At 38.0% G+C, this 18,709-nt stretch overlaps 1 protein-coding gene across 1 annotated transcript; it reads left to right on the top strand.

Moving 5' to 3' along the window:
- Positions 1-11,016: 11,016 nt before the first annotated feature.
- Positions 11,017-18,388, top strand: LOC307129003 (uncharacterized protein). Its single transcript, XM_079821115.1, has 2 exons — positions 11,017-11,053; positions 17,794-18,388. Exon 2 carries the CDS (start codon positions 17,820-17,822, stop codon positions 18,291-18,293), a length of 474 nt encoding a protein of 157 aa, XP_079677241.1. The 5' UTR covers positions 11,017-11,053; positions 17,794-17,819; the 3' UTR covers positions 18,294-18,388.
- The last annotated feature ends 321 nt before the right edge of the window (positions 18,389-18,709 follow it).

The raw sequence follows: 18,709 nt of genomic DNA, 5'->3' as shown, positions 1-18,709 counted from the left end.
TTATGTTGGCCTCCTGGATGGGAAACCATGTGATTCATCATCATTCCTTTCTGCCGGTGTCCATCTTTCAACAGTTTGGCACAGTCATCTTGTAGATATATTTTAAAATGTGTTAAATTTTAATTTTTTTGCATGAATGTAGGGGAAAGTATATTTTCGTGGTTATTAATGAACAATGTTGTGAAGCGTTCTGTAAAAAGTTTTTCCTGAGTAAAATGCATTTACACCTTTTACATTAAAAGAACCAGAATATTTTTTAAACTTGCCTTTTATTTTTACACATTTGGTAATAACGTGTAACTGCAGTGAAAGAAACGAATGAAAAGCTTCCATAGCGGCTCAAAGCATAATCTACACACAAGGCTGAAAGCAGTTTCTTGCAACCATGGAACGTAAGCAAGTAGACCAATGGCAGACAAAAGCCCATATGCATTTACGTACAATGCAACACTGACTGAAATTGTAAATTCATGTAATAATTGAATAACGCTGATTATCTCTGTTAGTGGGTGGGATATATTAGGCAGCAAGTGAACATTTTGTCCTCAGAGTTGATGTGTTAGAAGCAGGAAAAATGGGCAAGCGTGAGGATTTGAGCGAGTTTGACAAGGGCCAGATTGTGACGGCTAGACGACTGGGTCAGAGCATCTCCAACTACAGTATATATTCAGTCATACGGACAGTGAGAACAGTTACTGAAATGGCAGAAAACTCTGTTCTAGCTCAAAACCTGTCGTTCATTACACTTTATAATAACACACTGTGGCATCTGTAGCTTGTGTTACCTTTCCTTCTCATACCCTGAGCAAAGCGTTGTTAAACATGAGTGAATAGAAGACTTTCTTGATGACAATCTTATGAGGTCAAAGTTCAATATGTGTCTTGAAGAGCTCACTGTGTTGACTGCCTAAAACTAAACGGGTTATACATGCTGTTAAAGATGCCATTCTGCCGATAGTATTGATATGAAATATACTTTATTGTCCCTTTATTTGTGATGGACTTCAATAGCCAGCATTTGAGCAGCACCTCATACATTATAAAACTGTACACAATAATCATTCACACCATACACATGAGAATAGGTAGAGCGTCCATATTCAATAATCTGATTGAGACGGGCACAAAGGAGAACTCTATACCTTCTTCCAGAGCGCAAGAGATCATAACAGCGGTAAAGTACATGAGACGGGTCACTTCAGATCCCTTTTGCCTCATTCAAAGGTACAGAGTCTGAATACTGGGATAGTCTTTCATCACAGTTCCAACAATATACATTATCTTTGATTTAGATTTAACAGAGAGATTACCAAAACAGGAAAACAAGCCATATCTGAAGACACTTTCTAGTACAGACTCCATAAAGCTGCAGTCTTCATAAAAAATACAATCTCTGGTGAAGTCTTTCACACACCTAATCAACATGTGTGTCCCACATAAAGAGATGTCTGTGTACACACCTCAGTACTTGTATGATTGCACTTGAATGATTCGGATATTGTAGGATTGACATCTAACTTTAATTAAGACATGTGTTTGTATAGCATTAAAAGCTGAACTAAAATCAATAAAAAGTGCTTGTGCATAAGCATCTGAATCCTCCAGGTGATTTAAGACCAAATGCATTAAACTATTGATAGCATCGCCTGTTCCTTTTCCTTTTCCTACAGTGGAGGTACAATTTAGTTCCTTGAGGAACAAACTGTATAACTGCATAACAGTTTAGATGCACACATATATCAATAATTGGCATATGAATCTCAACAATGGTGACATACTTAATGCTGCAAAGCATGCTGGGAGCCATGAGTTTTATACTGTGGTGGCTTAGTAGGGTTGGAGCTAAACTCTGCAGGACATCAGCTCTCTAGGACCGAACTTGCCTACCCCTGACTTAGAGCTACAAAAATGTCCCCTTAAGGGTCCCACCCCAGTGACGGCCACTTGTACCTTAAAAGATTGCTTAAAAGTTGGCTTGACGTTCGATATTTGCAAATTTAGGGACAGTCTCTACTCTCTAAAGTTACATACGACATTGATATACATGTTTCTAAGTTCAATAGCATTTGAAGAGAATGATTTACAGCCACAAAACCAACTGTAAAGTGCTGGTGTCAGCTATGAGGCACACCATTTACATTTAGATATTTATTCAAATAAACTTTCAAATCATGTGTACATATTTCTGTTTTCCACTACTCTATGTGACCCTATTGGAATCTAGGCAATATGCATAGGATGAATGAATGTATGTCATAATAGAGAAATAAATAAAAAAACTAATGATGCACAAATTATTTAATATATCAAAAATGTTAATTTGCTTTTTGTATTTTATGTGTCAGCTGGCCACAAGATAACTGCCTTGCTGACTCATCTGCCAACATTGTAATCGTTGGAACTGTAATGTTTACTGTAAATGTTGATTTAAGTACATATTTACAGATTGTGGGTGGGAGCCAAAGTAATTCACAATTATTTGCATAGGCAGCATTTTTATTGCACAGTCAACCTTTTGAGCTCTGTTGAACTCATGCAGTAGTGAAAAAAACATAGCAATAAAATGTATAAAGGGGACACAAATAATTAGATTAGATTAGATTAGATTAGATTAGATTCAACTTTATTGTCATTACACAAGTACAGGTACAAGGCAACGAAATGCAGTTTAGGTCTAACCAGAAGTGCAATAGCAGCAAGTGCAGGATATACAACGTTTGCATAAGTGCAGGACATGGATATGTACTGAGTATATATAAATAGAGAGATGGTTATTACTATAAACAGAATTTACAGGTGAATATGTACAGTGAATAAGTATACAGATGGCTATTACTATAAACAGAATTTAAAGGTGAATATGTATTATGAATATAATATAATATACAGATGGCAATTACTATAAACAGAATTTTACAGATAGAGGTATACAATGATATGTTAGGCTAAGATGAGGAATATAGTAGTGGATTAAGGTAGTGCAATAAATTATGGACAGAAGTTATCCGAAAAAAGTGTAAAAGTGCAGTGGAAAGTGGTTGCATATTACAGTTAAAAGTACGGTGCAAAATGCAAATGTAAACAGCAAAATAATACAGCCAAAATTGTACTTGTAAGCAATTCTGAGGGGCAGTGGCTCGACCAAAAAAAGGGGGCACTATAAGGGGGTTGATCTTAATATAGAGAATGAGTAACAAACCTTTTACAATCATATTGTAAAAACAGTTGTGGTTGTATGCTTCCAAAAAGTTGATTCTGCACTAATTTGATCTCATATTCAATGTTTTTTTTTTTTTAATTATGTATATATATGTAGCAAATGAGAATCGCTAAAATTATTGAATATATTTTGAGACAAAAGTCTTGTTAATGATTTTTGGTTTTGTTCAAAGTAAATCATCAACACAATCATCCCTAAATACATCGGCGTCGGCTAAAGCTTCATGCACAGGCTACTTTACTTCCTGAACAAGTGCACACCAGAGTCCGTGTTGCTTTCTCATTCACGTGAATCATGGCACAGTTCGAGTGCCACCGAACTCATTCCTCCTACTCTCGGGTTCGGTCCCCCGGGTCCGCATGATCATTAGCTTTCACATTAACAGTTTTTCATGCTAACCGTGACCCGTTTAGAACTAAACTGCCAGTGTGAAACGCCCTGAGAATAATTTATTGCATTTGTTTTTCTCTTGTGTGTTTGTAGCAGATGCAAATGTGGGTAATAATACATACTATACATGTTTCCGTCTCTTTCAGAGATGTCAGCGAGCCGTTCCTCTAGAGAAACCTGTGGGAAATGAGGAAGAGATCCTGGATTATATCAAGTGTTTATTTGGTCCTGAAGTTCAGAAGTACATCATGAGATCTGTTCACACGTGGAGATGAACTGGAGGATCTGGATCAGACCATTGAGGAACATCTACAACACAAAGATCATGAGGATCTCCAGCGACTGGTGACAGAATGTGGAGGAAAGTTTCACTGTTTCAATAACAGGAGTAAATCAGACGATCAGAAGCAAGAACTACTACTTAAAGATTGAAGGAATGATGACGGAGAACAGTGGGAAATATAGCATGGAACAGATGAAGAGGAGCAACAGCAAGGAGACTGACATCAACTGTAAATTATTCTTTTGGTGTAATAATTTCAGTAATAGATGGAGGATTATGCTCACCTGTTCATTAGATGTAAAGCAGTGATATCTGTTGTGCTGTAATTAGTTAAGAGCTTCTGCAAATGCCTCACATGTGTTGTGGAATTCAAAACTCACTGATACAGCGACTGATTTGTGTTTTCTGTTGTAGTTTCAGGAGAAAGTTCAACAGCTGAAGATCCAGATGAGCATCAGATTCCTGAGAGGAAAGATCTCAGGCTGGTTCTGCTGGGAAAAACTGGATCTGGGAAAAGTGCAGCAGGAAACAGCATTGGCAGAAATGTGTTCAAATCTACAGCCGGTTCAACCTCTCAGACGAAACAGTGTCATTCAGAAACCACAGAGAGGATGGGTAAAGAGATCACAGTGATCGACACGCCTGGACTTTATGATAATGTACTCAGTGATAACGAGGTTAAAACTGAATTATGAAAGAAATAGTGAAATTTGCAACATACTCGTCTCCTGGACCACACGCTTTTATTATCGTGATTAGAGTGGGTCGATTCACTGAGGAGGAGAAAAACACAATAAAGCAGCTCAAACTGAAGCACAAAGGGGCATTTTAACAGAATGGCAGGAAATGTACTGGAGTTTAGCAGAGGAGTCACGACAGGAAGCTGAACGGGTTATGATTACTGACGTGTACATAACAGCTATAGCTAACCTCATTGGGATGAGGGTGGTGACATATGAAGAGAAAGAAAGCGCCATAAAGGAGGCTGAGAGCATGGGAATCAGTCGTAGAGCGGCTGCAGGACTGGCATTTAGAGACACTAACAAAATTTTGGACACTAGCAAAACAGCAGATGTGTGTTGTTCAATGACAGAATCATTAATCATCAAACGCAAACTCAAAGTGTTTCTCCTCTTGTCATCATCAGTATGTAGAAACTGACTATGAAATGGACTCTAACAACAATGAATGTTAAAGGGATAGTTCACCCAAAAATTAAAATTACCCCATGATTTACTCTCCCTCAACTCATCCTAGGTGTGTGACATTCTTCTTTCAGACGAATAAAATCTGAGTTATATTAAAAAAGTCCAGGCTAATCCAAGCATTATAATAGAAGTAATAGTTGCTCTGTTTTTGAAGTCCATAAAAATGCATCTGTGCGTCATATAACTGCTCCACACGGCTCTGGGGTGTTAATAAAGGACCCCTGAAGAGAAAAGATGCGTTTGTGTAAGAAAAATATCCATATTTAAAACTTTATGAAGTAAAGTACGCCTTCTGTATTCAATTTATGGAAAAAGTGTTGAAAGTGCCTCTGCCGATCGAAAGACTAACACAACCAGGTACGCTCTAGCCTGACGTAGTCATACTCAATTCTAGTCAGAATATGAGTCTGATCTGCTCCGTTGGGCTGTGATTATGGGGCGTGTTTCAAACGAACCAGTAAAGACCTCAATTTGATAGACCTACAACCAATCAGAGCAACGGAGCGACGCATAACGTTAGTTGTCAAATGTCAACAGAACTCAACTGCCCTGTGTTGCCAAGTCCGCGGGTTGAAGCGACCCCAATTATGTGATTATACAGACCCAGGAATGCGAATTTGAGCAGGCAGCCCTGCCAAGATAACACATATTTTACCCCCCAAATGCCTTTTTTTTCCCGGAGACGAATATCCTGATTACGTGACACCCTGAATACCCACCACTTTTTCCAACTGATGTAACAAGATACTATGGTTGCAGCGCTTAAATCCAATAAGACAAGCACTGCGTGCAAACCGGTATCTAGGGTTTGCAAAAGGTCATTGCTGACCTTCAACAAAGCAGTTTCCGTACTGTGCATTGATCTAAAACCAGACTGAAAAGTTATTTATTTTTCATTGGCTCAAGTTATAAAATATAGATGTGAAATATTACCCTGCATTTTTTTTAATTGGATGAATTAATTATTTTTTTCAGTGCATCAAGTTAAATCATATTCTATTGTTTTCAGTCAGAGAGGTTCTGGGATATGTTTATTCCTAAGAATGTAATATTATTAATTTTGAACGGTGTGTCCTGTATGCTCCTGTCTTTGTTTTATATTCAGTGGTAAAATTGTTGATTTAGTCCAGTTTATGGGGTAGTCTGATATGGTAGAATATTCGTTGATGAGTTTAATTATTTCTGTGAGTGATGTTTTAGGATTTGTACAAATAGTATGTTGCCTGCGTATAAAGACATTATGATTAGTGTTGTTTGATAAAACTCCAAAAATATTAACATTCTGTCTTATTGCAGCAGCAAGAGGTTCTATAAAAAAGGCGAAAAGTAATGGTGATAAGGGGCAGCCTTGGCAAGTGCCTCGCTGGAGTTGGAATGGTGATGATATTATGCCATTCGTTATAACAGATGCTAGTGGAGTATTATATAGTTTTTTAATCCAGTGAATAAAGCAGTCTCCGAAGCAGCCGTCTATTAGAGCCCAAACGATAAAGGATTTTTAAGGCCGATACCAATGCAAATATTTGGTGATTAAAAAATCAGATATTCTGATATTTCGGCCGATTATTTATATATATATATAAAAAACAGAAACGCATAAAAAAAACTTAAACAGATTATTCATGATCCCTCAGCCTCTCTAAAATAATATGATAATTCAGTTTAATTGTCACAACATAACAGAGAAACATAAAAATATATTTAATATATACAGTAAGTTCTGATAAATAAAATGTATAAAAACTATGAAACGCCAAACTCATAATGTGGTTGAGCGGTGTTTCGTCCGTTTTTATTATTTTTTTAAATATTAATTTATCGGCCGTCATAAATGCCGATACCGATAGTCTGGAAAATGCCTAATATCGGCAGATAATATCAGATAATTACCGATAATATTGTCCCACCGATATATACTGTAGGTCAGGCTCTACCGTCTATGAACTTTTTTGTTTTTGTCGTGAGCGCTGGTAGAAATAAGCAGAAGGATCCAATAGCGAATCAACAATGATTTATTACTCAACACACAAGGTAGATCAGAACAGTAATGTATCTGAAGGCAGAAAGCAGCACAGTCCAAATGGCAGGATGGCAGGAACCGGAACCGGGGTGAAGCAATCCCACGAAGAACACGAGACACACAGGAAACCCACAGGACACACTGCAACGATCTGACAACAAGACTGAGTGAGACACACGGTGATATAGCCCTGGTAAACAGGTACAGCAGGTGAGTGTGATGAGGTGATGAGTAATCAGTGACCACGCCTCCAACAACACCACACAACACAGGCAGAATGAGACGATGAATTCATGAACCGTGACAGTACCCCTCCCCCTAGGAGCGCCTCCGAGCGCTCCCAGGAGGACCTACCTGTCGATTGAAATCATCGATAAGGGAATGATCTAATATGTCCCTGGCAGGAACCCAACTTCTCTCCTCCGGACCGTAACCTTCCCAGTCCACCAGGTACTGAAATCCGCGTCCCCTCCGTCTAGAATCCAGAATACGGTTGACCGAATAAGTAGGTTCCCCATCTACGAGACGCGGCAGGGGGGGGAACCGGGACTGGCGGATTTATGTGGGAGTGAAAAACAGGTTTCAATTTGGAGACATGAAAGGCGGGATGAATCCTCCCGTACGCTGGAGGTAGTTTGAGGCGGACTGTCACCAGACTAATGATCTTGGTGATAGGAAACGGGCCAATGAATTTTAGGAGCCAGTTTATTACTTACGGACCGCAGAGGAATGTTCTTAGATGAAAGCCACTCTTTTTGACCCACGACGTATACGGGAGGCTTAGACCGGTGGCGATCGGCTTGGGCCTTGGTGCGTCTACCCACATGGAACAGAGTCTCACGGACTCTATTCCATGTGTGACGACACCTCTGGATGAAGGCGTGGGCGGAGGGGACCGCGACTTCGGACTCCAGACTAGGAAAGATAGGTGGCTGGTAACCTAAACTGCACTTAAACGGAGAGAGGCCCGTGGCCGACACTGGTAACGAGTTGTGAGCGTACTCAACCCAAGAAATCAGTTGGCTCCAAGAGGAAGGGTTCTTGGCAGCAATACATCGCAACACTCTCTCAAGATCCTGATTGGCTCGCTCTGTTTGACCATTGCTCTGGGGATGGAACCCCGAAGACAGACTAACTGTCGCCCCCAGTAATTTACAGAATTCACGCCAAAATTTGGATATAAATTGGGGCCCCCTGTCGGAAACCACGTCCATCGGAAGGCCATGTAAACGAAAGACGTGATCTACGACAGCCACCGCTGTCTCCTTGGCCGAAGGCAAGGGAATAAAATGAACCATTCTCGAGAACCGGTCCACAACGGTCAAAACGACCGTCTTGCCTTGAGAGGGCGGGAGGGCGGTAACAAAATCTAGCACAATGTGGGACCAGGGTCTCGAAGGAACAGACAGCGGTTGGAGTAACCCATCTGGGGAGCGATTGGAAGTCTTACCCATGGCACAAACTGAACAAGCCAATACGAATTCCCGGATGTCACGAGCCATGCCAGGCCACCAGAACCGTTGCTTTACCAAAAACTTGGTTCTATTGACTCCTGGATGACAAGCCACATTGGAACCATGACCCCATCGAATAACGTCGGACCGAACTCCCTCCGGCACATGTTCGTTGCAGTGTGTTCCGGAACTGAATCATGTACTCCGACACCGAATGCTGGTCTTGACGTAATTCCGAGAGTGTGCGAGCCGCCTCGCGACCTGTTGCTGCTCGATCAAAGACCCTTCTAAGTTCCGCTGAGAGTGTCTGGAACGAAGAACAGCATTGATGGTCAGTCTCCCACACCGCCGTTCCCCAAACCGCTGCTCGGCCAGATAGTAGATTGATCACCAACGCCACCTTCGCTCTCTCAGTAGCGAACGTAAGAGGCTGTAGTGAGAAGAATAGAGAGCAGCGAGTCAAAAAAGGTCTGCATAACTCACCCGCGTACCTCTCTGGTGTGGGGATGCGGGGTTCGTGATGGTTGGTGACGGCGACTGGGTCTGGGAAAACGGACGGTGGGCTGGGCGCAGTGGGCGATGTCAGGTGTTGGATTTGAGTCGAGAGCTCGGACACCTGCTGCACGAGTACCTGCACAGCCTGTGCATTGGCGGTGATATGCTTCTCCTGCCGCTTCATACGTTGACTGTTGGCAGTCAAATACTCTTGTAATTCCGCCCTCTTCACTGGATCCATGGTTGGTCAGATCGTTCTGTCGTGAGCGCTGGTAGAAATAAGCAGAAGGATCCAATAGCGAATCAACAATGATTTATTACTCAACATACAAGGTAGATCAGAACAGTAATGTATCTGAAGGCAGAAAGCAGCACAGTCCAAATGGCAGGATGGCAGGACGCTGGTGAACTCAGTGCAGCAGGGAGGCAAATGGGCAGACACGGTCGGCTGGAACCGGAACCGGGGTGAAGCAATCCCACGAAGAACACGAGACACACAGGAAACCCACAGGACACACTGCAACGATCTGACAACAAGACTGAGTGAGACACACGGTGATATAGCCCTGGTAATCAGGTACAGCAGGTGAGTGTGATGAGGTGATGAGTAATCAGTGACCACGCCTCCAACAACACCACACAACACAGGCAGAATGAGACGATGAATTCATGAACCGTGACAGTTTTTAGCTGTGTTCAGGGCGCCGCCATGTTAGATCGCACACGATGTCTCACGAGATCGTCACAGGCACATCACCATCTCCTCCACTTTTATTTATTTCCACATTTATGTATATTTCTATTTGTGGACATTTATTTATTTCCACATTTCTTTGTCCATATGGTAATGAGGGGGTGTGTTTTACCTCAGACATAGCAATTGGGCTCAGTGTGGCAGTGCTGAAGCTTTGAGGCCACAGTGACAAATGATTAAGGTTGATGATTTTGTAAAATATTTTTTGTCTCTCGTCACCCCATTTGAAGTTTGCATACTGTGAGCTGTGATCACAAGTTTTGTTCCTGTTTGAGGTCATGTTTGCAATAATTGTCTTGGTGACTAAGAGCTTTTACTGTCCACGTGATTTCCCAGCTAACAGGGAACATTCTCATAACTTTGGTTAATGTTCTGTCAAGATTCTCTCATAGTTATTTTCCAGGACCATTAATGTTCAATGTTATCTGGTTGTCAATAATGTTCTAAAAAGATTAGCACTAAAACATTATTTATACATTGCTTGTAGAAGTAAAAAAATCATAATGTTGGGAGAAAACGTTCTTAGAACAATATTCTTGGAATAACTAACTTCAAATGAATAAAGTTGTGTGTGATGTTTTAAAAGAACATCCTTGGAACATGAGAAAGTTATTGTCATTATTAGTCATTAGTTAGTCATTGTTCTCAATTTTCTCTTGAGCTTATGGAAAGGTTATTCAAGTGTTTGTTTTGAAAGTGTTAATTTCCATTCATGAAATGACCAGATATATTGTCATTAGTATTTGATGATTTATTTTATCCTCATAATGTTAGCAGAAAACATTCTTTGGACAACATTCTTTGATTGACCTTTAAATATTAAGGAAGAAGCTCAAGTTAAATCTGTGATCAATTCTATTCATTAAAAAACTGTACTTTACTGGCATTATTGTTTACTGCTTGAAGTTTCTCAGACTCTCACTGATTGTTGGGACAGTGTTACTCATATCTATTTTAAACAGAATAAATACAATTTATTTTAAGGGCTTTTATGGGAATCCCACAGCTCTCAACTGTGATTGGACGGGCTGTAGTTTTCATTCCTTCTGGGCGAGTTTTGAGTCCGTCTTTTGGCTATAAATGTTTCTGGGACTTGGCAACCCAGAAACAGTTTGACAGAAGCTGCACTTTTGAAGGATCAAAGTACAGCTCTTGCGACACCACCAAAGACCTAGTGAGCTTTTAAGACTTGCGACAAACAGAAAGGTCTGAAAACCACAGAAGACAAGGTAACTCTATTTTAATAGTTGGCCTATATTTAGTAGTTTTTGTATTTTGTGTGTTTATTTACTTCTTTCACTTTCTTAACTTTGGTATGTCAATTATGTATATAATCTCAAGTACTCTCAGACAGATTGGTGAATGTTGTTATATTACACTGATTATTGAGAAAAGGGACAAAACATGCATTAGATGTAAAAAAAATATAAAAACTAACACTGTTATTTTTGTATACAAAGGTCTCGGATAAGAAACCATGTAAGGGAACAGCTTTTTTCTAAATTTGTTTTTCTAAACAATTATATGTATTCAGTCCATAACTTAATTTGTGTCAACTCCGTCAGACACACTAAAAAGCATGCTAATTTAATTTAATATATCCAAAAACAGTGTAAAGTCTTTAGTTATGAAATATTGGTTTTCAGTAAATCATCCAAATACATTCTCGTATGTTTATTTTGTGTTTGTTTTCACACTATTATGAACAACCCAGTTTCTAAATTCCTTAATTTTCCTCCCTCCTTTTAAAGGGGTGGTAAACCACGATTTCACTTTTCTAACTTTAGCTAGTTTGTAATGTTGCTGCTTGAGCATAAACAACATCTGCACTGTAAAACCCAACAAGTTAAGCTAACTCATTTAATTTGAGGAAACTGATTACCTCAATTAAATTGAGTTTAACAAACTTAATTGAAGTAAAGAAAAACTGTAGTTATGAGTACTCTGAACTTATTTTAATTGAGTCCACTAAACCAAGGATATTTCTTAATATCCAATTAAACTTTACACTGCATTCAAATAATTTTTACAGCTAAAACTTCACTATAATGAGTAAAACAACAGAAATAACAAACTTTAAATTAACTCAGAGAGCTTGCTAGTTACTGCTAGCTCACAATAGCACACACAAAGTCAAACCCAATGAGTTAAGCAAACTCATTACATTTGAGGAAACTTTACCTCAAATAATTTGAGTTTAAAAACCAACAGTTATGAGTACTCTAAGCTCATTTCAGTTGAGTACAATAATAGACATTTTTTTAAATTATTCTTAATATATGTTGCAGTTGAGTAATTAAGTGATGATTGAGCACTGATTGATTTAATTATGAACACCTGATGATAATGAGCAGAATCACAGAAGGAAAGAGAAACACAAGAACTACAATTGATTTAAGCCACAGCTTTAGATGAAATAACAGAAGATAAAAGAAGACATTAAATCTCTGAATATCTCAACAGAGGAGGATTAAACAACTCTACAAACAACACTATCCAATACTAACCAGACTGACTTTATTTCTGTCATTTCTGTTTTAATGAAAATAATAATTAAATTGATCATTCATTCATCATGTCACCATGATGGAGATGAGTCTTTTCTTTAGTTGGGCTCGTGACCCTTAAACATTTAACTTTAATTTTTTTCCCTCTGGCTGCTTTAACTTTGTGTTTAGAAAGCACATTTGTTATGGTAAGAAATGCCTAGAGAAAATGTGATTAGGTGATGTTGGCTATACAGTGATGCTGGTACAATCATCATGTGGTGGCTTAAGTCACTGATCTCACTCAGAGTTTTATTCTCTGGTTATAGCAGTATTGTGCTCTTAATATTTGTATTATTCATAATGGTGCCTACGTGATTCAGCAGCACACGATCCAGCACTGTTGTGGTAATTGAATAATATGCAAAATTTTAAAATCATGTAGTGCTCAAAAGTTGTAATGCAGTTTTAATCTATGACGTTACTTAGACACACACAGATATCAAGAATCTGCGTATGAATCTCAACAATGGTGACAATAAATGAAAAGCTTCATGCTGCAGTGCATGCTGGATACCACCAATCAAAACTCCCTCATGGGTCCCAGCATGCATTGCGGCATGAATAAAATATGCATCTGAATTGTGACTCATTTTCTTTGATTCTTACTATTTGCTTTTACTTTTGCTGTGTTTGTTGTGATGTTTTTGTAGCTTGTTTTATGTTCAAATTTGATCTGTTTATCTGAATATATTTTTGGATTGTCACCATTGTTGAGATTCATACGCTGATTCCTGATGTCTGTGTGTGTCAGGGTACTGTTGTAGATTAAAACCTTCTGTGCATTAATTTTATTCATTTATATCCTGTTTGATCTCTGCAACCATCCTGGATCTTGTGCTGTAGGATTACATAGGTTCTTTAATGAATAATTATTAAAAAAAACAACATAAAACCTCTATAACCCGAGCATTAAACTCTGAATGAGATAAGTGATTTAGTCATTCCATAACGATAATATCATCAGCAAAAAACAACCAACACCAGCTGATCACATTTCCTCTTGGCTTTTCTTATCATAACAAATGTGCTTCGTTAAAGCAGCCAGAGCAAGACATGTTTTGTCAAGGGTCAAGATCCCAACAAACGCAAACACTGAACACCATCATGGTGACTGCTATTATTTTCAATATATCAGAAATGACAGAAATAAAGTTAGTCTGGTTAGTAATGTGTGAAGCTGGTAATGCTGTTTGTGGAGTTGTTTAATCCTCCTCTGCTGAGATCTTCAGAGATTTAATGTCTTCTTTTATCCTTCAGTTGATTTCATCTAAAGCTGTGGCTGAAGTCAGTTGTAGTTCTTGTGTTTCTCTTTCCTTCAGTGATTCTGCTCATTACCATCATCAGGTGTCACCACCAATTTGCAATTATTACTTATTTAATCACTTAACAATACAATTATTATCCAATTATCATATTGGGAACTAGAAATGTTCTATAACTCATTCATTTTGAGTTCTGTTTCAGTCATTGTGTCCACACAACATTCTGTAATGTTTGAGTGCAGTGAACTCATTTTTTTTTAGTACATACAACTGTTAGGTTTTACAGTGTGCAAAGTTACAACGTTCAAAGTTTAAAGCAAAGGGAGATATTTGCTTTTAAAGATTAAGATTTGCTTTTGCAATTAACGAGCCGCGGTTCAGCTGCGCGAGACAAACACTGCCAGTATGAAGCACAACGGCTCCCGCTGCACATTTCACGACTCTCTAACCATTAGGCCACGACTGCCCTTGTTAATTGACTTGTTAATTGTAGGTTGTAGCAAGGAAGTAAACAGATGACAACGCTGTTCTGCAAACCAGTCTGTTAAATGCTCATTCATACTTAACGTTATCCGACGAACACCTAACGTTGAAATCTCAACAGCGAACTTGGCATTAGTGTAAATGATTCTTTGATTAGAGCTTTTATGTATAGTTTATCTACAGGCATGCTAAACATGGTTCTGTGTGTGATTTGGCTACTATAGTAAAGCCAATGTTTAGTGTTCGTTTTGGGTTAATAGCTCTTGCGACTGATATTTGGCTATAATCGTTCTAAAAATACAAAAGTAACAGTGCCATTCAGTAGCGATCACTATAGATCCGCAGTCTTTACTCTTGAGGACTGAACAGGTTCTGCTCGATCATCTTCACTAAAATGTTCTGGGTCTGATTAGGGCTCAGATTGGTGTGGTTTTATTGACGCCTTTGTTTCTAATACTGACCAAAGCACAGTCTACCGGTAAAGGGAAGGGGCGTGGTTTTTCCGACAAACGTGCACTAGGCGGTTAGCCAATCACAACACACTGGGCCAGCTAACCAATCTGAGCCCATTGCGTATTTTTGAGGGACCGGCTTCATACAACCCGGAAACCATCAGACCGTTTTACAAGGAGGGACAGAGCAGTGTAGAATAAAGGTCAAATATATGAAAAATAATGATTTTTTTAAAAACGAAGCATGAACACATGTTACAGTGCACCCCACAAACACAATCAAGCCTTCAAAAGAATGTGTTTTACCACCCCTTTAATATTAAACATATATCGCCAATGTTCTTAGGTAATTAAGACATATCATTATGTAGTTTCATTGATGTTAACATTTTTACACAAGAAATTGAAAAAAGAACATGACATTTCTTTCAAAATTAACAAAAACCTTCACCTGACGATGCTGACAAAGGTCAAGCTGAGGCCAGATATACAGTATATGTAAATATAATAATGAAACAGCATTAGAAGAATTCCCCACATGCAAAAAACGTATTAAATCACATAATAAAGACTTTTTGAGAGCACTTGTCAACTATCAGACATAAAACCTGACGGAGTTGACAAAATTTAATGTTTTTCCACCTTACTCATGGGTTGTACAGTGGAGCAGTTTCATTTTTTTCCTCAGTTGCAGCCTTAATAAACATATCAAAATGGCAAGATTTATCCCACAACTATTTACAGAAACTATAACACTGCGATGACGGAGTTGACATGTAAAGGCTGTGACCGCAGAAACTTCAATATTGTTTGTTTAAAATATAAAAACATCTATAACTTCCAGGACTATGTGTCCTACTGTGAGATCCACAATGAACAGGAAACAGTAAGAGCTCCTCAGAGTTAAAGCTGTTACAAACTGTGCAGGCAGGAAGGCGAAGACAGGTAACGGTAGTTCTCAAACAGAGAGTTTAATATAGTATTCTCAAGGAAGTCAGTCAGATGATCGCACAACACACATGACATAACTGAGATTGGACAGAGACTGAAGGAATGGGAGGAACTTATATAGTGAACACCAAGAGGATAATGATAACACACAGCTGACACAGATGAACTAATTCTGATGTTAACCGGGGAGACAGAACAAAGGAACATGTGATAACAGAAAACCAAAACAAACAGACCATGACTGTGACAAAAGCTGCCCATGACACTGCCTGATTTATTCAGAATTATAAAACATCCGGACAGTGTTGACGCAAAGTGAGGACACAACTTTTAAAGCTATTTTTTAATGGAAAATATTATTCAATATTTACTTGTTGTATTTTTTGATATCTTAAAGATCTCCGCCTTTTAATGTAACTGTGTATTTTTTTAATTTGCTGCATTTTAAACACTTTGTTTGGCAGTTTTACATTGTGACCTCATGAGGACAGGTTATATTACATGTGTTTCCAAGTATAGAGTGTGCTTTTAAAATAATACTAAAGAAATTATTTAAAAGAATAAACAATGAATGTCCTGAGTATACACATTTCCCTTAGATATAACTTAAGTATTTTTATTGTGCTGATATTCTTTTTAACACAAATAGGGCTTTTGTGTTCGGGATATGTTTTATCCCTTATCTCAAGAATCAGTGATTAATGTAATAAAAATGAAATATGACATCTTAAATTAACAAGCAGTCCCACCAGGATTTTGCGAGACTTTTTTCCTGATTTTTCAAGCAAGGCATTAGTGACTGACACCAGCATAGAAATGCTCACTTTAGATTACAGCCCGGAAAGTACTGCGCAAGTAAAACAAATTTACAGCGTAACTTCAGTAATTATTGTGTAACTATAATATGTACATGTAGGTATAAGGGAACAATATGTAATATTTGGGTTAAAAGCAGTAACTACCAGGAAAATGTACAAATTATTTATACTGTAAGTATTTTATACTACCCTACAAAGGCAAAAGACCTTAACTTGGTAGAGTGTGGTACAGAAAAAGGACTTTGTCTTTGGACTCTGTAACACTTTAGAATAATGGTCCGTCATGAATAGGTAACTGTGCAGGAAGTAATGCAGGACTAAGAAGTATCACTACATTAACACTTCAGCTACTAATTATTAACTAATATAGAAACAAGCTTAACTAATCAGCTTGTGTGTGTAATCAGGTTGTGAATATTCTGCTCGTTATCATCAGGTGTTAATCACTAATGGTCAATCATCACTTAATTAATCTCTTGATCATCTCATTAACTTTAACACTCTGTAGGGTGGACACATGTACACTAGCTATGTTCCCATCCTAAGTTGCGAATATAACTTCTGCGCAAAATTGCAATTTTGCATAAAACATTTGCAAATAAAGCACCGTTTCCATCCGGTGAGTCGAAGAGAACATAATCAACAGAGCTCTGAATTACCAAAACAGCATTTCAGGTGATTTGCAACATTTTTTTTACTGTTAAAAAATGGTTGTTGGTGAGGCATATTTGGACTAGTGTTTCCAGTTCTTTTAATGTTTTTAAAGAGTTTAAGATTTTACATTGTTGAGACATTAAAAATACAAAACAAGCATTTGTTTTATACAGACTAAAGTTTAAATGGACAATTTTACTCAAAAGAAACTGTATGAAAACATGAAAACTGTGCCTTGCGGTGTTGTGGATCCTTTTTTAAAAATGTTTTTAATTACAGTTAAACAGATTTCAAGCTCTTTTACAATGAAACACTGCACTCTCATATTGATATGCCTTAAAATAGTAAAACAATAATGTCAAAACATTTTGGGATAGTTTGCCCAAAACTGAAAAATTGTCATTTACTCACACAAAGGCTGTTCCAAACTTTCATGTGTCTGTCTTCTGTTAAACACAAAGAAGATATTTAGAAGATTGTTGATAACCAAACAGTTGACTGTAGAAATTGACTGTTTGGAATAACCTGTGGGTGAGTAACTGATGACAATTTTTCAGTTTTGGGCAAACTATCCCTTTAGGAATTTTATAACATTTCACTATCTGTTCATGCAGGCATGTGCTTAAAACTAAACTAAAATGATAAAGGAATAACTCAATTTCTGTCATTTTTAAATAGACGTAAAATAATTGTAGAATTGTAGTGTGGTGTCACTTAATTTTGCTAATTAATTTGTTTCCATCCAGGAAACAACTGTGACAAGTTTCACAACTATTTTCTCAACTATTTATCTTTTACAGTGTTTAAAGTGGAAAAACGGCCAAGAATGCAACTTGCATCTGCTAATGTTGATCTACTCGACACCATAAACATGATTGACACATTTGACAGACCAGCAGATGCCTATACAGAAGACACCTATGCTCGAACTGGAGCATATGCAGGGCTTCCTGAAAACAAACCAGGAAAGAGAATTCCCAAGGCTGGAGCGTTTGCAGAAGCAGGAGTTGGACGAGCTCGTGCTGAATTCAGTGTATTTGAGGCAGAAGCCAAAGGCCCCAACGCCTCAGCTAGTGCTGAAGCCAATGTGATTGGAGCCGGAGCAATAGCTCGGGCTGAAGTCGCCAGTGCATCAGCTAAAGCCGGTCCACTTGCTGTGAAAGTGGGACTTGGAGTTGATACAGGTGCAACTATTGGTCCAACTGGGGCGGAGATAAAATTCCTGGGAACTGGATTCTCCATTGGTGAGAAAACCAGCATCTCTCTTCTGGGTAATGAAGTGTCATGTTCAATCATGTAGTCATGTACTACCTTTAATGTTTATATTACATGAAATCATGTAGACAGAAACAGAAATGCTGAATCTCTGACAATATTCAATAAAACACTTGAAGTCATCTCTTCTGTCATCACTTAATTTCTTATCTGAACTATGTATGAAACTTTGTATTATGAGCACCTTTTATGATGAATCATTTGTTGTATATTCCTCATTTGTAAATCGCTTTAGTTTAAACAATAAATACCCATTCACACATACAGTATGTATATATATATATATATATACATACACATACACTTTACCCCTTAAAGTTTTAATGCAGAATTAATATTGTTTAGCTATAAAAACACAAACTTTATCAATATAAAACATAAAATAATGCTTTATTTGAGATCTTACAAGTTATGGCTTGTCTTTTTCACATTTATTTGATT

Source organism: Gobio gobio (genome assembly GCF_949357685.1).
Source record: "Gobio gobio genome assembly, chromosome: 1".
NCBI classification, from domain to species: domain Eukaryota; kingdom Metazoa; phylum Chordata; class Actinopteri; order Cypriniformes; family Gobionidae; genus Gobio; species Gobio gobio.
Note: the sequence above shows the minus strand (reverse complement) of the source record. Positions and strands in the feature narration are given on the sequence as shown.

Bases quoted from the DNA above. Each gene is read 5' to 3' on its own strand.
- LOC307129003 (XM_079821115.1), top strand. From the start codon at position 17,820: ATGCAACTTGCATCTGCTAATGTTGATCTACTCGACACCATAAACATG.